At 44.4% G+C, this 21260-nt stretch overlaps 1 protein-coding gene across 1 annotated transcript in view; it reads right to left on the reverse strand.

The window, feature by feature from the left end:
- PPARA (peroxisome proliferator activated receptor alpha) overlaps positions 1 to 21260 on the reverse strand; it is a 51773-nt gene that overhangs the window by 25498 nt on the left and 5015 nt on the right. The window contains exon 2 of the mRNA XM_031939127.1: positions 574 to 820. Within this exon, the coding sequence (XP_031794987.1) occupies positions 574 to 781 (208 nt within the window). The 5' untranslated portion in view covers positions 782 to 820. The remainder of the gene's footprint in view (positions 1 to 573; positions 821 to 21260) is intronic.

Here is a 21260-nt window from a genome sequence, read left to right on the forward strand (position 1 = left end):
TCTCTCCCCACTCTAGTCCATTCTCCATCCAGGTTCCTCTGGTCACCAACATCAAATACAAAATGCTTTGCTGGGCATTCAAGGCCCTTCACAACCTACCCTTTCCTCCCTTTCCAGTCTTGTTACACCTGACTCTCCAAATGAATCCTCGTTATGCCAATGACCTCAGACTCCTGGGTGCCCCTGCCAAAAAGACCCTCCATCTCTTACCTCTGGGCATTTTCTCTGGCAATTCCCCTATTCTGGCAATGTCCTCCATCCTCAGTTCCACCTGCCATCTTCCCTCACAAGCAGCTAAAATCCCGCCCATAGGAAGCCTTCCCCAGTCCCTTCTAATTCTAATACCTTCTCTATTTCCTATTTATCTTGTCCACAGCCCAGGAGAGTGTGATCTCCTGGAGGGCAGGGACTGTCTGTCTTTTGCCATTTTTTTGGCGACTAAGAACTTAGCACAGTGCCTGCCTGGAACACATTAGTTGCTCAAAAAGTGTTTATTTATTGACCATTTCTTTATGGTTTTGTCTGAAAAAAAAAAAAGCCTAAAAAGACCTGCCAGAAAATAAACCCACTGACCTGTTATGACAGACCCGTCGGACCCTGGACCACTTCCCAAGCAATGATAGTCTGTGAAACCGAAGGCCCCGGAGCTGTCATCCCCGATGGATGGAGAGATCTCCTGGATGCTCCCCATCTCTTGGAGGAACTCTTCCGAGAGTGGGCTTTCCAGATCGTCATCGTCCAGGGGAGAGAGTGGGCAGATCTGGCTCTCAGTGTCCACCATCTTGGCAAGGTGAAGCCAATCCCTTTAAAGGCCTTTAAACTGGAAGGAGAAAAAGAAAAAAAAATCAGATCCTCTATTTGGCTAAAATGTCACTTATTACTTGAGAAATGGCTGAATAGCAGAAAATAAGGCAGCTTTCCATTTGCTGCTAATAATGAAACTCAATTTATTGGAATAATTATAACCATGATAATATTTCAACAGCTCATACTATGTATCAGGTACTGGGCTAAGTACCTTACAAATATCATATTTGACCCTTAAAACAACCCTGGGAAGTGAGTATTGTTATTATCCCCATTTTACAGTTAAGTAAACTGAGGCAGAGTTCCACAGCTAGTGTCTGAGGCTGAACTTGAATCCAGCTCTTCCTGACTCCAGCTCCAGCACTCTGCACATTCAGGTGCCTCCTAGTTGTCGTAATCAGAATTTTGGGAGCCCTAAGGGGTGAGGCCCGCTCATTCCCTGCTAGAGTTTGGGACGGATGCAGAGTCTGACATGTAGCCTAGGAATGGGTAAAGCATATTTTAAAGGGTTCAGGGAAAGGACAGATTGGATCTCTAAGGGGGAAAGTTTTTAACCTGGAAGGGAGTTCAATTGGGAGGACGGAGGGAAATGGCATCTTTATTTTGATAATCCCAGGTATTTTGTTTTATGCATTTAAAAACAATTCAGACAAAGTCCGCAGACTTCAACCCCCGCCCCCCCCGCAAGAAGAGTCAGGAGGATTTGCTTAGTAACATCAGCCCACAAAGGATCAGAACCTCAGAAAGGAAACTCAAGACACAAAGGGAACCTTTTCCAATGGGGAGAGGAAAAGAGGGTGGGCGTATTGGAAGGGACCCATCAGCTCTTAAATAGAAGCAAGTGTAGACGACCAGCGACTGCCTGAGTGCAATTCTGAAAGACTGTGGACGTGGATGGGATGGCAAGCCCGGACCAGAGCAGATGCTCAGCTCGCTAGGAAGATACAGAACAGTTGGACAGCTCCAAGCCAGGGAGCTTGATGGGCCCCCGGGGGAAATCTAGAACAGATCATGAGACTCCTTGAATGAGTGTCTAGAAAGGACAGTGGGGATTGCCAGGCTGGCCCGGCTTCATCAGGAGGGCCCTGCCAGGAAAACCATCTTCTCTTTTCTGAAGTGGTCTGGAAGCTCTTAGGGACTCAAGGATGCTGTTGCTGTGTCTGCTTGTTCTAGCTTTGACACAATCTCTGGTAAAAGACTCCACCTTTTTGTGGAAAAGCCCTTCAGAGAGGCGTGGACTACTATGAGATGGGTTTTAAGCCAGCGGAACGGCCGGGCAGCCATTCATCATTCCCTGTCGCCTCGGCCAGAGGTCTCCAGGGGAGCGCCCCAGGGCTCGGGCTCAGCTTTGTTTGCCATGTAGTGTTTTTTATCAGTGACTTGGACGAAGGCACAGCGGGCATGCTGGTCAGATCTGCAGACCCAGGGCTGGGAGGACGGCTACTACAGGCGATGATAAGCCCTGTATATATTTCCCGGTATAAGGCAGAGGAGGCAGTCTGTCTGAACAGCACCTGGAGCTTCAAATGAACTGTGAACTCAGCATGAGTCAGCAGCAGTATGTGCAGGCCCAAAGTTCACACAGCCTTGGACTTCCCCGAGAAGGGCTGAGCTGCCAGGAGTGGGGAGGAAGGGTCCCACTATTCCCTTTCCTGGTGAGACCCACCAGAAGCTTCGGTTCTGGAAGCCACATTGGAAAAACACATCGATAAGCTAGGAGATGAGGGTAGGGAGAGACAACCAGGATGGGGAAGGGTCTCTCATTCACACCCTAAGAGAATCTGTGAAGGAACTAAGGCGATTTAGCTTGGAGAGGACCCTGGGACGGCATGGGGCAGGCAGGAGAGCTGTGCCCAGGGATCAGGTATCCAAAGGGCTGTGGGGCAGCCCAGTAGTCCTGTGGGAGCTCCAAGGGGGAGCTGTCCAGCAGCAGAATGGGCTGCGGCTGGACGGGCCCTTGTTGGGTAGGAGATGCTGCAGTTCTCTAGGGCTGGGTTGGCTGCTGAGCACCAGCTCTAAATCTCCAATCATTTATTAAATACCTGCTACAAAAGCGAGTCTCCTTCAAGGAGTTTGTAACCCATATTCAGGCGCGTTACGCGTTCAGGTAGATGGGGTGCCAAGTCCCGAGTTCAAATCTACCCTCAGACACTTATGAAGTGTGGGATCCTGGACAAGTCACTCAACCTCTGGCCTGTCTCGGTTTCCTCAACTGCAAAAAATGGGATTAATAGTTTTCCTCCAAGGGCGATTGTACATATTGGAGGAGATATCATTAGTAAAGCATTGTTTAAAATGTTTGATTCTTCAAGTTAATTAGATTAAAAACTGTCAAATATGAAATGTTCTCTCTGTGTAACTTCTTTTTCTAAATTCCCCATTAGCTGTGAATAGCCATATGAGAACTGAGCTGCTTATAGACATGTAGCAAGTATTAGGCAGAATGATATACCCCATTTTGCATTTCCCATCGAAAAGGCAGAGAGACAAGTCAGCACAGTGTAATTCATGGAAAGCACTTGGAAACTGGGCTTAGGACTGAGAGATGGGGGCAGCTAGAAGGTGCAGTGAATAGAGTGCCTGTCCTGAAGTCAAAAGGGTCTGCGTTCAAATTTGACCTCAGACACGTAATATTTCCCAGCTGTGTGAGCCTGGGCAAGTCATTTAATCCCAATTGTCTCAGAAAGCAAAAACAAAAAACCCAGAACTGAGAGACTTGGGGTTCTTTGCCCTTTCTTTGCTGTGTAACTGCAGAGTGGCCACTTTTCCCACTCTGAGCTTTAGCTTCCTCATCTGTCAAAGGAAATCCTACTTGTAATTCTTCCATCAGATTACGCCGAAGAATGTGGTAAAGAAGTGAAAATACTAAAGAAATCTACCCCAAACTTATGAATCCTGACAAATCAGCCGCAAGAACTGTCACAGACCCTTTACCCACTGGGGTTATATCCCAAAGAGATTATAAAGAAGGGAAAGGGACCTGTATGTGCACGAATGTTTGTGGCAGCCCTTTTTGTAGTGGCTAAAAACTGGAAACTGAATGGATGTCCATCAGTTGGAGAATGGCTGAATAAATTGTGGTATATGAAAATTATGGAATATTACTGTTCTGTAAGAAATGACCAACAGGATGATTTCAGAAAGGCCTGGAGAGACTTACACGAACTGATGCTGAGTGAAATGAGCAGGACCAGGAGATCATTATATACTTCAACAACAATACTATATGATGACCAGTTCTGATGGACCTGGCCATCCTCAGCAACGAGATCAACCAAATCATTTCTAATGGAGCAGTAATGAACTGAACTAGCTATGCCCAGAGAAAGAACTCTGGGAGATGACTAAAAACCATTACATTGAATTCCCAATCCCTATATTTATGCACACCTGCATTTTTGATTTCCTTCACAAGCTAATTGTACAATATTTCAGAGTCTGATTCTTTTTGTACAGCAAAATAACGTTTTGGTCATGTATACTTATTGTGTATCTAATTTATATTTTAATATATTTAACATCTACTGGTCATCCTGCCATCTAGGGGAGGGGGTGGGGGGGTAAGAGGTGAAAAATTGGAACAAGAGGTTTGGCAATTGTTAATGCTGTAAAGTTACCCATGTATATATCCTGTAAATAAAAGGCTATTAAATTAAAAAAAAAAAAACCTTTACCCATGTGTGCACCCTGCGGAAAGAGCTGCAGGTTATGACTTTTGTGCATGTTGATGATGGGCACAGAGGGATACACTGATCATGGCTATTCTACACTGTGTTAAAGCTCAGCTCAGGGAGATTTTTACACCCTTCTCCCAGAGTCCAACACTTCAGCCTGGTACCTGACTATCCAATACATAAATCTGAGCTGAAATATTCCATCCACGAGGTGTGACCAGGAAGTATTCCTCCAAAAGCAACCACCAAAGCAAGGAAGAGGTTAAACAGTTGACCATCTTTGACTCTCTCTTGTCAACCACATATTTCAGCCCAATAAAAAGCACTTCCCTGGGGCCAAGGACCCCGATGGGCTGTGTCTCAGCCCCCAACCCCACCCCGGCCCCCCTTGCCACTGCCGGAGGAACTTTGTCCCTAGGAACCAGCAAGCAGACATTCGGGATTTGTGGATCTCCGGGAGAATTACCTTTCTGCTAAAGGACAGTGGTTCAAGTTGACCAGATTTAGGAGGGAGAGAATCCTACAGAATGGGCCCGGAGGACATTGGGGTCAGCTTCCAGCTCACTGTTTCTAGGAAGTTACGATTTGTTTTTGAAAACTGTCCCCTTTTCCCCTCTAAGTTTGTGTTTAAAGACTAGCTGACTTTTTTTTTTAAGGTTTGTTTTAAACTTAGGAAAGAGAGGTAAATAAAACCAAACCACAAAGTTAAGCAAGGAGATAATGTCTTGTACTTTGGTCAGGGAGACATTGGCTTCCAAACAAGCCGCTGAGTTAACTGGCTTTTTCTAGCTCCAGCTCCAATAGATAACAAGCAATTGACTTGGATAAGGAAATGAGGGAGATACGTCAGGAAGCTGCTTGGTCATCAAGCCTGGCATGGATGCCAGGAGGTAGGAGAGCAGGTCATCCCTAGGAGATGATGTGGAAAGAGAGGAAAGGGCACAAATATCCCAGAGTCTAGGGACCGTGCTGAGCTTCTGGGTGACTTTGAGACAAGTCTCAAGGCAATTACAGGCAGTCTGGTGCCCAGAGAGCTGGCCCTGGATTCAGGACTCTGGCTAGCTGCGAGATCCTGGGCAGGTCATTTACTCTCTCTAACACACCAGTAAATCACAATAGCATCCACCTTTTGGGTGGTTGTGAGGATCAAAAGGACTATTTCTGGTTAGGCTACTGTTATAACTATTGTTCAAGGTCAACAGGAATTCTGGGCTTGTTGATCTACTGGAGCCTTAGTGCAATCACATATAGAAAATATGCCATGTAAACAAAACCATGGGGGGTGGGGGTGGGGAGGACCTTCCCACTATCCAGTAGGTGACACCTGACTCGACCCAGAAATCTTAGGGCCGGCGTGGGGCAGAGAGGGAAGTTGCCAGAGAATGCCAGTGTCCTTGGGGGAGCCTTGGTCTGCAGACTCTTGGGCCAGGGGGGCCCTGATGGCTGTAAGGGTAGCCAAAGAATTGGGGGGAGTTCCATTTCACCTATAGCACTGATGCTAGAGTGATCAGGGAGGCCCCCAAAGCGCCACCCTATGAAAACTCCCACCCTCTGGGGTACTTCTCTAGGGAGTCAAGGGCTGTCTTTCCTGCCCCCCCAGACCATCCTGTTCTCACAACCCTAAACAAACTCATGCAGAGGCAGCCAGCTGTAAAAATTCATCTGCAACTCAATGAAGCCTAGTCCCCAGTCACAGGTCCATGGATCAGGAGGTGGGGACTCCTTCCCCTCAAGCCCCTTGTACCCAGCAGGCCATAAAACAGAAGAACCAGGACCTGAACCCAGCTGGGCTCTCTCCAGTCAATCAAGACCATTAGTCTTTTCAGTTTCCCCCTGAATCCCCCCATACCACTCTAGCAGGTATCCTGGATCATTTTCTGGAATCACTGAGGTTCGAGGTCTCCCTCAGTGTCTCTGCCATCAAACACATTCTCTGTGGGCCTGTGCCTCTCCTCTCGAAGACCAATTCAGCTCACGTGACCTGGACCAGGTCATTTCTTCTTCCAGAAATCAGACCTGCTCTCTGCAGGCATCTTCCTGTTTATAAATATGGTCAAGTGGCCCTCATCCCTTTTTTTTTTTAAAGCCATCCCTGAACTGCCCAATTCCATTAATCAATTCCTCCAATTCTCTTCTCTCTGCGAAACAACTTCTTCTTCTTCTTCTTTTTTTAAAATTTAATAGCCTTTTATTTACAGGGTATATGTATGGGTAACTTTACAGCATTGACAATTGCCTAACCTCTTGTTCCAATTTTTCCCCTCTTACCCACCACCCCTTCCCCCAGATGGCAGGATGACCAGTAGATGTTAAATGTATTAAAATATAAATTAGATACACAATAAGTATTCATGACCAAACCGTTATTTTGCTGTACAAATAGAATCAGACTCTGAAATATTGTACAATTAGCTTGTGAAGGAAATCAAAAATGCAGATGGGCAAAAATAGAGGGATTGGGAATTCAATGTAATGGTTTTTAATCATCTCCCAGAGTTCTTTCTCTGGGCGTAGCTGGTTCATTTCATTACTGCTCCATTGGAAATGATTTGGTTGATCTCGTTGCTGAGGATGGCCAGGTCCATCAGAACTGGCAACTCAACTTGTTAAAAAGCATCTTAGCCTATAATGTCAGCTTCCTCACTCCCTCCTCCTCTCCCTAGTCCCTTAAAATCTGGTTTTATTCCTATCCATTTTACAAAACCATTCTCTCCAAGGTCACTGATGGCTTCCTAGTGGCCAAATCCAAAGGCTTTCTATTTGGGTTTCCTCCTCCCTCTTCCTGGCTACTTCTACAAGTGGATAGCAGGTGACTCTCATACCGGCCCCATCCTGGACACTTCTGCGTCTTGCCTTCCTTCTTCTCCAGCTTCCCCTTTTCTAGGTCCTTCACCTTGTAATCTTGGGGGTTCCCCAGGTTCTGCCCCAGCTTCTTCCTCTTTAAACTGTCTCTTGCTAATCCCATTCATTCACTGACTTAGCTTCCACAGTGACTTCTGCAGAAATCTCCCAGAGACCAGACCTGCCTTTGAACCGATAATTCCCCCCCTCCCCCAATCTCTTATTGCCTGAAAGATCCCTTCCCACTCCTCCCAGGCCAGGCCCATTTCCCAAACTAGATTCCTTTGGATGACTTCATCCAATGACTCACCAGGATGAGGAGGTGATGCAGAAGGAAGCATTGGCTTGTTAGCATTGATCTGTAGCTTTTACCTCCAAATGGTCCCTCCCCTCCCCTTATGGCCACCACCTTCTGACCAGCTCTCTGTACAGCTTCCTCTCTTCCTCAGTTCCTCTTGAAGATCAGTACTAGACTCATCTTCCTTATGTGAAGACCTAGTCACCCAGTCAGAACCCTCTGAGGACTCTAGATTTCTTTCTAAAGTCAAAACTCCTTAAACTTGGCCATCCAGGAACCTCCAGAGTCTGGCTCCATCTGCCCTTTTCAGATGTCTTCTAAAACTCTCTTTTATACATGCTCTAGTCAGACCCGGTGAGGACCCCTTCTCCTCTCCATCATACACACATATTATCTTCCACTTCATCTCCATATCTCTCCTTGCTTAAAGTACCTTCTTGCCCATCTTTCCTATCTCTCCCACCCCAAGGGTAGCTTAATTCTAAATCATCTCTGAAAATTTCCTTCATTTAGACTTTCTGATGCCGTTGGCAAGGCCTCCCTTTCCCTCTCCATTCCCATTAAACTTTGTACTGAACCCTTTAGCCTTTTCTTGTAATTATTTGTGCTGGTACCTTATCTAACTCCGTTCCAAGCCCAACAGGTTCATCTGCTGAGGGAATTCACAAAATTCCCTCAGGAAGGAGGGAACTAAAGAATGATACTCTTTGCAGGAAGCATTTGTTGATACAAGCAGAGACCCAACAGCCCGTGGAGCAGAGAGAATGAGTTTAAGCAGTAGCCCTGACAGGACAGATTAAACTTCCTGATCCTAAGAGCCTTAGAAGAATTCTCGACTTCCCCAGGTGAGTGAGAGCCCCGGCCTAGACTAAAAGCTGTTCTGGCTCATTGGGGGACCCTGTGTCACCAAAGTCTGAACAAATCTCTCCTCTTGGTATCTAGTGAAAAGCCACACTGCCTTGTGCAACAAAAGTGGGAGTTAGTCCTCTCTCAGAGAGAAGAGAGAATTTCTCCCCATCAAGCTCGGCCTGAAGTCCCTTCTTCGCCACTCCCGGCTCAGGACGCCCCAGCATTTACCGGGTCACACCCAGGGTATGGAGAGTATTCAATAAGTATTCAATAACCACCATCCTCCTGCCTCCCAGTACATTTTTAGCTGGTACACTTTCTTACCGTAAAACCACACCAATTTTTCAAGGACCGGTTCGAATGCCATTTTCCTCTCTGAAGCTTTCCTGGATGTTCCCAGACAGACATGAGTTGTTCCACCTTAGAATATCTATCCAGAGGAGTCTAGCCAAGTTCAATTTCCCACATAATGATTAACACGCTAACGAAGCTACTACAAGTACAAGGAATGCAGAGCTCCCGTTTAGAACGTTTAGAACAGAGGGGAGAAGTAGGATCACAAAATCCAATTCTGACTGGCCAACTTCAGGGTTGGGTACTGGATTCAAGTCAACTCTCAGTGAGTACCGTGCCCTGGGCTAGCCTCTGGGGAAACAGAAATGAAAATAATCATTTTCTCAAAAGAAATAAAACCCAAACCTGTATGTGCACGAATATTTGTGGCAGCCCTTTTTGTAGTGGCTAGAAACTGGAAACTGAATGGATGTCCATCAGTTGGAGAATGGCTGAATAAATTGTGGTATATGAAAATTATGGAATATTACTGTTCTGTAAGAAATGACCAACAGGATGATTTCAGAAAGGCCTGGAGAGACTGACACGAACTGATGCTGAGTGAAATGAGCAGGACCAGGAGATCATTATATACTTCAACAACAATACTAGATGATGACCAGTTCTGATGGATCAGGCCATCCTCAGCAACGAGATCAACCAAATCATTTCTAATGGAGCAGTAATACTGAACTAGCTATGCCCAGAAAAAGAACTCTGGGAGATGACTAAAAACCATTACATTGAATTCCCAATCCCTATATTTATGCACACCTGCATTTTTGACTTCCTTCACAAGCTAATTGTACAATATTTCAGAGTCTGATTCTTTTTGTACAGCAAAATAATGTTTTGGTCATGTATACTTATTGTGTATCTAAGTTATATTTTAATATATTTAACATCTACTGGTCATCCTGCCATTTAGGGGAGGGGGTGGGGGGGGTAAGAGGTGAAAAATTGGAACAAGAGGTTTGGCAATTGTTAATGCTGTAAAGTTACCCATGTATATATCCTGTAAATAAAAGGCTATTAAATAAAAAAAAAAAAAAGAAATAAAACCCAAGTTAACGCCTAGAGTACACAATGGAGATATTTAATTATTTCACCAACAGTTCTGAACAACTCTACCCAGAATCTGCCAACAGAGAAATGAATCTGGCAGAGGCACAATTCTGTGGGTATGGCTGAGAACAGAAGGGATTTTTGTACCTGCATAAATAGTATTTAGGGCTTTTATCTATAAAATGTAAACCAGATCCTCCCTTCTTCTTCCAAGGAACACACAGACACAGCCCCTCCAGGTGTCACAGAATAGAGCAACATATTTACTCCCTTTATTCTTTGTGTGGCTATTCCTCAGATCCCCAGATCTCCTCATTTTAAACAGTATTCTTACCTCAATTCACCTTCGTGTCAGTAAAGCCAAATAAAAATTGGGGAATTAAAAAAAGCTACCCTGTCCATTGGCGATGAGCTGGAGGTCAGCATCAGCCGGGAGGAGGCTTGGATGGACTGCCCCAAAGCTTGGATCCGGTCTGTACAGAGTGCACAAAGAGAGAGCAGCTGGGGGTAAAGTTGAAGTTTTTACTAGGGAGAGATTGCAGAGAAGGCACCAAAGGGACAATGACCTTGCCAGTTATATAACTCACTATGACACGCAATTGGAAAAGGTAATTTACCAGGAGAGAACGGTTCGGATTGTTTTCTCGATGACTTCCATTGAAAGATTCCATCCAATACAGATGTGGAGAATAGGGGGAAATGTCCAGGTTTATTCCTTCCTTTTTCCCTTTATTGGGGAACATGGGAGTGACCGTGATCAAGTATCCCGTGAAAGTCCTAATCTCCTGTGTCTAGGAGCACGCCCTCCCTTCCTCTCCCTTTGGTGTATAAGCCTCTCAAGATAAGTCTGGGCTAATTTGTTACTGAATGAATCACATTTAGAAGGATTCTTCATTGGAGAAATTCCTTACAAATGGTTCAAGGTGTGAAGTCCATAGGTAGATCTTCTCCGTCTCCATGACTGGCATTTTTGTACACATCTTAACTTCCTTCCACTAGACGACAACTCCTTCCTTGAGGATGAGGAAACCAAGCTTTTTTCACCTTTATATTTCTGGCACTCAGGATAGGACGTTACTGAAGCCAGCAGTTAAGAAATATCTCTGGCCCTTATAATATGGGGTCACAAGGTACTGGAAGCCCTGGATGCGAGTGTCAAATCTTGGACCCTTCCCATTATACTATGCTGATAATTCATGTTTTTCTGAAACATACTGTAATGGAGGGGCAGAAAACAAGAAAAAATCAAGAGAGATTGACAGGGAGCAGAGGTCAGTAAGTAACCAAACAAATATATGAAAGCCAAAGAAAACTCACAACAAACGTGGGAGATGTTTGTTCAAGTGATGCTGCACAGTAGCCAAATGAAATAGTCAGGCTGAAGTGATCTTGTCTCCTCTGGTTTGGATGTTTCCAAATATTCCGTGGGCATTTATCTAATAGGTCCTAGGCAGTTAGACAATTTGAGTCTTAACTGCTATAGAAAAAGAGAATCTCCCTTGCCTTTATCTCAAACCTGTTCTATGGCTCCCCAAGTCTACAGAAATCCACCTGTAGAAGGCCACATGGGTAAATCAGTCCCTTCTGGCCAGTGGCTTTTCTGTGAAGCTTCAAGAAGGTCCCATCATTGTAGGAATTAAAAAGGTTTCCTTCTCTTTCTTTGTTTTTCAACCTTTCCTCCTTTGTATTTCTTTGAAGTCATTGGTATAATATTTCCCTCAAGTCGGCAAGTTTTGAATCAGTTTCCCCTTGATTAGAACCAATAGAGCGACCAAAGGGCAGGTTCAACAAGGCAGTGACTCCATAATGACAGTCTGTCTACTCTGCTCCCATTCCAAGTTTAAAAAGTCCAAGCATCAGGGATCTGGGTATTGAGAACAACTTAGAAGGGGCTTCAGAGACCACAAAAGAAACTTGGTCCAAAGCTTAATTATTAAGCATTTGTGCAGTCCATCATCGATAGGAAATTTGTGGGCTGTTCTGCTATGCCCATGGCCGGAATGATTCAAGCTAAGGCAGAGAGATGTGCAACATAGGGGGATTGCCCTTGAGGGCCTCAAGTCCCTTCTAATCTGGGGTCCTGGGAAACGGCCGGATCTTAGTTTCCTCAGTGTCAGACAACAGCTTTGTACTGGACTAGATGAGAGGCAGGATGATGTGATATAGAGAGCCCTGGCCCTCCAAGGAAGACACCTAGATTTGAATTCCGACTTAGGACGCTGTGACCAGGGCAAATTACCCTGGACTTCACTTTCCTTATTTGTAACATGAGGAAAATCAACAATGACTTAGCCATCCAAGGCTCCTCTGAACTAAGATTCTATAATCCCGTGTTGTCAGAAAGCCTATGCCTGCATCCCCTCGTTAGGCTAAATGTCGGCAAACTCTAGAAAATAACCTCTTTGATTGAAATTGTGAGCATTTTGTGACTACTCAGAAAGAAACAGGTTCTAAAGTCTTTGCCTTTCTGGCTCCTCTTTGGCAGCACAACTCTTAGCCTCGTGCCTGCTATGATTCATATCAAAATGATCTGGTGCGAGGGGATAGAGACAATTAATTTCCAAATCCCAATGCTGCAGCTGCATACATGATCTCACTGAATGAAGGCAGCTCAAAGCTCAGGGTGGTAGGGGGCATCTCCTCCCTTCACCTCCTCCTCAAATGGCTGGTCTTAGGTTGCAGCCCCACCTACCCCAGGAAAATGGAAACCCCTCGAGGGCACAGGGACCATGGCCTTTTTGTTTTCCTTGGCTCAGCACCCAACTCAATACTTTGCCTTTGCCTGCACCTAGTAAATATTTCCCAAGTAGAAAATGACATTCAATATCGATCTTTGCCAACTGGACAAATGAGGACTGCTCCTGAATGATTCTCAAGCTCTTTTGGACTCAGATCCAGAGCCACAGTAGTCTTCCCCAAGACTGGCTGTAAGCCAGCAGGCAAAAAGGATTTCCTTAGTCTGGGCCTGCAGATGTCAAGGAGAAAGGGAGAGGTAGGATTCCTACTCTTTTTCCTGCTCTGAAGGAAGAAGGGCAAGCACCGACGGACAAGTTTTAGGTTAGTTTGCTTACAAGATGGTTTATGAGCCCTTGGCAAGGGAAGCGATTTCAAGTCATGCTGCTTCATTGGTGCCAAGGGCTTCACAAGTATGGCACAACAGGGAGGTGCTGGAGCTGGGAACAGAGGACCTCTGGCCATGTCCCAGTTTGGCCACCAGCTCTCTGGCTTTTCCTGAGCACGCCATTTTTCTTTTTGACAACTTAAGTTTTCTCATCTATAAAATTAGAGGATCGGGCTATTTGGCCTCTATGGCCAATGTCAACATGGTGGGAGGCTCAGTGTAATGGCCCCAGGGATCAGGGGACAGCTTTATCAATGATTTCGATAAATGTGCATCAAATTTACAGATGAAAGATGGCAAGGAAAGCTAACACAATGGATGACTGCCAGGATCCAAGAGATTTTGAATCAGTTCTCTTACGCTACCATTTTTTAGTATTTAAAGTATTGTGGTTGTTCTTTAATTGCTAAGGTCCGTGGGATTTTCTTGCCGCCACATTTCCACATTTCCTTTTCTAGCGAATTAAGGCAGGGAGAAATTCAGTAAGTTGCCTGGGGTCACACAGCTTAGTTAAGTATCTCACACCAGTTAAAAACAGTGGTTAACAGAGGTTAAAGAGATGTGATGGCACAAAGTCTTAAGTCCAGGCCATATAGATGACCCATTCATGATAGGATCTGGTGATACTAAACCCAAGGAAGTGAAGCTCAGGAGGGGCAGGGTTGTACATTTATTGAGCAGCTATGGGCCAGACCCTGCACTAAATGTTGGAATTTAAAGGAGAATATACTAAGGGTTTATACATATTTGAAAATAATTCCTCAATAATAACTATTTGCATGCAAGTGAGGCTCAGGGGGCCCACAGGCCCGGTCCAATCTCACCAACTCATAGTAAATGGTAGATAATTCCTGTTTTTTAGAATGGAAAGAAATCAAAAGATTTCTTTAGCAGTGGCAGAAAATGGAAATGTCTTCTTTCTCTTCAAGTACACCGTCAGTGAGATAGCAAGAAATAAAGGAGAAAAACAATAGACTGGTAACAAAATCCTTGGAGTTGTCCAATGAGAGGCAGCGTCCACACAACGTCAAGCTAAGTGATTAGGAAGGCTCGCTGCCAATCCTCTTTAAAGGTGGAAACCTGAATCCCTCAAAGCACTAGAAACACTCCTGCCCAGCTCAGTGCTGCGAAAGGCAGTGAACGGACAGTTCAGCTGATTTGACATTTCTTTTTAGATGGCTTCTACAACTTCCTCTTCTGCCTTTGGCAACTCTCAACTCAATGACTTTAATAACAGACTTTGTTCATCTATAAAACAATCTAGAGCTCTGCCAGATTCCATAGTCCTATGAAAGAACAACAGTGTGACGGCGATTTCAGTCAAGATTTAACGACACCAAAGGAACATACACTTTGAGTAGTTGCTGAATTATGAATCCCCAACTCAGAGCTTTCAAATCTTTTAACGGAACATTTGAACAGTTGCAAACTGTTTTTTGCCCTTCTTCACCTATTTCCCAGGCCCTCCCTTCTTTTCCTCCTTCTTCCCAAGAACCGACCAGACCTTGGCCAAAGAAACCACTTGTTGGGCAGTGGGAAGAACTGATTGATTCCATTTTAGTCTGTCTGCTGACCAGTGAAAGGCCAACATTAGACGGAATAATAAATAAAAAAGTGAGGACTAGGCAAAATCTTTAAGGATGGACCACAGTGCATCAGGACTCTAGAGACAACAGGAAAGGGGTCAAACTACCAGACTAGAGCACTCCCTGAAGAGTTCTAGCCTTAGATGTACATTTCTCCAGAATCAAAGGATTTCGAGTAATTTTGGGCAAGAGATTCTTATGGGTAAAATCTGTTATACCCAAGTTCAATTGACATCAGTTGCCCATCCCCAATGTGCATGTCCTGTGCCTAGTAAAGTTACATATGTCTTTTCCCCATCATCTCCTTCCTTTTCCCCAGTGAGATTCTTATAAAAGCCCAATTGCGTCTTTTCCTATACTTTTAACTGAACTAATTAGAATTCTTGTCACTCTCTCCCAAACTTTCCTTTCTGACTTGCCCAGCTAATTCAGAAAAGCTTGTTTTTATGTTGTCTGGAAGACAAAGAACAAAAATCCCTAATCCTGATTATCAGGAGAAACCAACGTTATCAACCTCTGTCTAAAACCCTTCAAAGTGTTGACAAGGAAGCACCATTTATCATGTGGTTTCTAGGGGAAGATGAGGGCTACCTTCCTGATAACCAACTGTGGAAGGTAAGCATTCCTTATGTCCCTCAACAGAGTCCTTGCATTTGATGGAAACGCACCCAGAAATCAATTGCTAATATGAGGAGCTACTCATTAGTCAGAGGGTGGCTAACTCAGTTCCTGCTGTGTTCCCCTTTTGCCCTTCTCTAGGCAGTCAACTCGAACAGCTGTAGGGAAGTTAATTGTAAAACGTATTCATGCGAAATCTACTGAAATGAGTATTTTTAAAATAGCTCAGTCTGCAGCCACAGGTACTTTGGGGAAGGAGGGGGCTCTTTCTGGGGCTGCAGAGTCTGGACCAGTTGGCTCAGAGGTTTGAAGCCCTGGCTGCCAGGCCAGATACATTGACCGAAGCTCCACATCCTAAAAAAGCCCTCCACCGATCCAGTCTTTGCCCCCTCAGAGCAGCTAGCCAGGAAGCTCAGCTTAGCAGGACACTAAGGGCTTTCAAGGTTTGAGTATACAATACAGGGCAATGATGGCTCATCCCTGGATGCCCTTGTCAGGGCTCAAGGAGCAAGAAAAAGGGCCAGAAGTCATTCAGTGCCCTGTCATCTCTATTCCTCAATATATAGAAGTAGAGAAGGATGAGCAAACACTACCCGACAATATTAAATGTGTTCAAACTATCTTGTTTGGTCCATGGTTTGAATGAAGTGGCTCTTTGGGGGTTTTTTCCTTTGGACCTTTGCATTACTCAGAACCATGGCCAAGTGCTCCCAGAATGTTGGAAGAACATTGCCAGGGCTTGCTCTAGTACTTTGGAGAGCCATCAAAAGCTGGTGTGGACAAATGGGGTCCAAGCGGGCAGGCTCTGCCAGCTCTGGCCAGGGAGTTCTGCAGACACTAGATAGGCACTACTTGAACAGACTAGAGAAAGAGACAGAACAAGAAGGAAGTGAGGGAAAGGGAGAAAGGAAGAGATAGAGAGACAGAGACAAAGAAGAGAAAGAAGGTAGAAAAAAGAGAGAAGAGAGAGAAAGAGCAGGAAAGGGAGAAGAAGAGACCTTCAAGGATTTCAATAGCAATTGCTTCTTCAAAGCAAGTTATAGCCATTGGCACCTCTCCCCTCCATGGGTCTTTGGAACATAATTTATGGCTGAGCCATGCAAATCAGCCTAACCTCAGTCTATATTTTGATGTCTGGACATGACACTGCCTGCTAGGGAAACCTCCCAGCATACTAGCACTTCCCAGGGCACCGTGAGCAACTCTACCATCATATCATTGCGAACAAGGTGGGAAAATGTGGGCTGAACAAAAGCAAGTCTACTCAGAATGCCCACTGATGTATTAAGACCAACCTGGAAGATCTCCAATGGATGCCAAGGACCTGGCCTTGTCTCCCTATATTCAATATGATCATCAGTTGGGAAGAATGCTTCCATTTGCTAATTCTCCCATTTAACTGCTTCTGTGTGGTATTCAGCAACCCTCACCCTTTCTGTGCCTCAGTTTCCTCCTCTGTGAAATGGGAAGACTGAAGAAGCTGGCTTCTTCAGTTCCTTGCAGTTCTGAAGGATGCTCAGTATCATATGTAGATTGGACTAGCAGACCCAAGGCTCTGAGGAAGGGCCGTATGTGGGGCCACAGAGTCAAGAGGGGGGGAAGTTGCCAGGTCAGAAAGAAGAGTCAAATTGAAGAAGATCCAGTGTGCAGTCTTAGATGTGGCTCAGTTGAATTCAGTTGTCTGAGAAGTGAGTGAGGAGACACCAGGGACTCAAGGAGACCATGAACTCAGTGTGAGAGGATGAGAGGGGGCAGCACGGCCTCCAGGCTGGGCCCAGGAGAGTGGATAGCTGCTAGGCTCTGAATGATCAGAAAGACTATGTATGTGAGTGCTTGGATGGAGGCAGGGACCATGCTGACCAGATGAAACTGTCTTCAGCCATGGGACTCAAGCAGAGGATTCAGACTTAGTCAAGTGCTTATGAGAGCCATCAAGTGATGGCAAACTTGTTGGCAACACAAGGCTTCAAATTTTGCCTTGAAGTCAGGAGGACCCGAGTTCAAATATGGTCTTAGACTTCCTAGCTGTGTGACCCTGGGCAAGTCACTTAACACCAATTACCTCAGCAAAATTTTTTTTTAATTGCCATCTGACTTTGGGTAAGTCATCCAGTTTTTTCAGTTTCCTTCTCGTCAAGTGGGAATAATAACAAGTACAGGACATACTTTTAGGGTTGTTGTGAAGCTCAAAGGACAGTTACCACCTGTGTGGAACTGTTTAACAAGTTAAGTTTACTATTCTCCTATTGCCTGGGTTTGCTCCTGTGCATGTACATCATCAGCTCCAGAAGAGATTTCCTTTCAGCTCAAATGGGCTGGAGTGTGGATGGGGGAGGGGGAGAGAAGTAGTAAGGCAACTTTTGTTGAAAGTGTCAGGGATGGGGAAAGAAGGAGGAAGTATTTATTTATACGGTGCCCACTCCACGTCAGGCTCAGTGGCTAAGAACTTTACACATATGACCTCATCTCACGCTTTTGAAGGAAAAATGTTAGGAAACCTCCATCCCTTTCCCCTTGAAGGAGAAAGCGGAAGTTTTGCAAGGTAGTACCACTCTAAATCAAGGTTTTTTTCAAAGTAGATTTTTCTGCCTTAATTATTATGAAACAGTATCAATGAAAAAACTGGGGCTCCTGTTAATTAACATGCCATTTAAAAATTTTTGAGTTCCAAATTGTCCCCCTCGGTCACCCTCTCCCTCACCCATTGAGAAGATGGGCAATATGATACCCATTATACATGTGAAATCATACAAAATATATTTCTATATTAGTCACATTGCAAAAAAAAAAAAAAGCAAAAAAAAGAAAAGGAAAAGAAGCAAGAGACCTTCACCTGCACTCAGAACCTATCAGTTCTCTTTCAGGAGGTGGAGAGCATTTTCTTCGGGTATTTTGGAATTGTCCAGGATCATGATATGGATTAGATCGACTAAGTCATTTATAGTTGATGATTGCACCATGTTACTGTGTACCATGATCTCCTGATTCTTCTATTTCACTTTGCATCAGTTTCGTGCAAGTTTTTCCAAGTTTTTTGGAAATCATCTTGCTCATTATTTCTCACAGCACAATAGTAGTCCACTCGAATCATGTACCACAGCTTATTTATCCATTTCCCAGTGAATGAGGATCCCCTCAATTTCCAATTTTTTATTATCACAAAATGACTACTCTAAATATTCTTCTACACAGAGTTTCTTTGCCTTTAAAAAAAATCTCTTTCTGAGACAGATCTATAATAGTGGTATTGTTGGATCAAAAGATATGCAGTTTTATAGCACTTTGAGCATCGTTTCAAATTGCGCTCCAGAATGGTTGGATCAGTTCACAACTCTACCAGCCATACATAAGTGTCCCTATTTTCCACATTCTCTCCATCCCCCCAAGAAACTACTCCAGGAAAGGTCCTAAACCCCTCATTTTACAAATAAGGAGACTGAGATTCAGAAATGGGAAGGGAATAGCTCAAGATCACGTAGTAAGCTTGAGTCAAGAACAAGAACTAGGCCAGAACTCCCTGCCTTGCCCCACATTTAAATATATTAGTTCAAATGATGAACCCTGTCTTAAGTTGGAACTCCACCTTTTGTTTTCTTAAGAATCCAAATCCACGCGATAAAGCTTGAGACCTGAGACTCACTATTGCCACACTCATTACATGAAAATTTTGATTTTGAATTCTTGCTTGTGTCCTAATTTCATGCTCCATTAGTGGTCAAAGATCATTGGCTGTCCTTGAAAGTGGTTAAATATTCACTCTTTGTTTAGACTTGTGACCAAGAGAAAAAAATCCAACTTTGCAAGAGTAGTCTGAACAAAGAGACTAAAGAAAATTCTCTGCTTTTGTATTTGCCATCAAAAATAAATACCCAACCTGGCCGAGGAAGGCAAAGTCTTATCTCCCGTAAACTACCTTGCTAAATATATAGTGTCTTTGACTGAGAAGTAGAGAAAGACACAGATCACAAAGACTTGTCTCTTCTTCCTTATCCCATTTTTCTACTATGAGCAAGAGGCTTTGTTGTTTTGGACCTAAGTTTTTTTATCTGTAAAATTTGGGGGATAATCTAGATAATCTCAGAGGTTCCTTCCAGCTCTATGTCCTGAACCCCTGAAGTTAAACAATGTAGAAGCTCCCAATGAGGGAATGAAGTGGTATGGTACTTTGGAGACCCCATTGGATTTGGAGGCAGAAGATATTGGTTGGTATCCCAACTCTGGCACTTAAAACCAGCCATGTCTTGGTGGGCAAGCCCCTCCCTGTTGTGAACCTCAGTTTCTTTCTCCTTCTAACAAGGGAATTAGACTATATGACTTCTGAAGCTCCTTCCAGCTCTTGATTTATGGCCCCCTCTCTGGTACTTTTGAAAGCCCTAAGCACAAACAGGAATCTTCTTTTAGTTCAATTCCCTGACTTGCTCAAGCCCTCACCAAAAAGCCCAGGCGTTGCTTCCAGCCTCATTCAGTGTAGCATTGTCTCTCTCCCTTCATCTCTTGATCCGACCCTCTGCAATGCTATCTCTCCCTAGCCTAGGATTTTTCTCACCCCCATAACTCCCTTCCTTTCCTTAGAAAAGCTGGAATCCCTTTCCCTCCTTGGCTTAGCTCTATTATTGCTCAGTACTATTACCACTACTACTGCTGCTACTTAATGCTACTACTACTAGTACTATTGCTGCTGCTTCTTAGTACTACTCACTACTACTACTCAGTGCTGTTGCTGCTACTACTTACTACTACTACTTAGTGGTACTCTGCTACTATTTACTACTACTACTTAGTGGTGCTGTTGCTACTACTTATTACTACTATTTACTACTGCTACTCAGTGCTGTTGCTGCTGCTACTTACTGCAGTAGTAATGGGAGGAGTAGTCCATTAAGTAACAGCAGCAGCAACAGTAGTAATAGTGTCAGCACTAAGTAGCAGCAGAAGTAGTAGTAGTAGCACTAGGTAGCAGCAGCAGCAGTGTAACAGTAGTAGCACTAAGTGGCACATAGTAGGTACTGAATCAATGCTTGGTGACTGATTGAATGACAAACATACTTGTGGATAGATTAGAAGGTAAAGAGTAAGATGACCTCTAAGTGGGGAAGCTTTCACTCTCTTCCCTCAGTTCCCCAGATTATTATGCTGCACATGGACATATGAGGATCTTAAATTCTGCAGGTTACGTGTTCTCACTTCATCTGGTTTTTTTTTTTTTCTGCCACTGTTGCAGCTGCTCTGCTCCTCAATCAGTTGTAGAAATGTTCTCACTCCTCATCTACCCTGTTTTCTGAAGAGGTGGAGGTAGAACTTTTTAATCCTTTAGAAACAGGAGCTACAGAACAGAGCCAGGTTCACAGACCCAGAAATAGAGGGATTTTGGGACTCATCGAGTCCATTTTACAAATGAGAAAACTGAGAGCCAGAGAAGTAAAGGAATTTGTTCAGGATCATACAGTTCTGAACCCAGGGCTTCCTGACTCCAAGTCCAGTGCTGTGAACACTAGAACCCTTGGTCTCTCTTTTCAACCCCAGAAACAAGCATCTTCATTTCTCTTTCAGGAGACTGCACTAAGATTAGCCTGAGAAACAAGTCCCCTGGAAATACAATCTTTTTTTTTTTTTTTTTTTCATTTTTCACACTTTGGGTTTCTTACTGTCGGGTCAGCACAAGAGGAGTACAGTTTTCTGCCCCTGGGAGACATTAAGCCAAAGTTCCCTGGCTGCTTTCCTCTCTGGTTGAAGACAATCGAACCATTCTAGTTCAAATCCTATCATACAAATGCTGCGTCCAAGGCTGTGGCCAGCACCTTCTCCGTTGCCCTATATACTAGCAAGGAGCTCGAGCTGAGGCTTAACAAAGAAGAATTGGAAGAAAAGAGCCTTAAAACCAAACTTCCCAAGGCTTTTTCCTTTGCAACACAATATTCCAGACTGTGGTTGGCCCTGAGACATCACAGCAGGAGGGTACCCTGGAGGATCATGGGAATGGGCTAAACCTGAGATAAAGGGACCTCTTGCCTCAGCTCGGAGTGGGCCTGGGCTCTAGACTTGGGAGCTAGACCAGTGGGAGTCAGCAA

Source organism: Sarcophilus harrisii, chromosome 5 (genome assembly GCF_902635505.1).
Source record: "Sarcophilus harrisii chromosome 5, mSarHar1.11, whole genome shotgun sequence".
Taxonomy (NCBI): domain Eukaryota; kingdom Metazoa; phylum Chordata; class Mammalia; order Dasyuromorphia; family Dasyuridae; genus Sarcophilus; species Sarcophilus harrisii.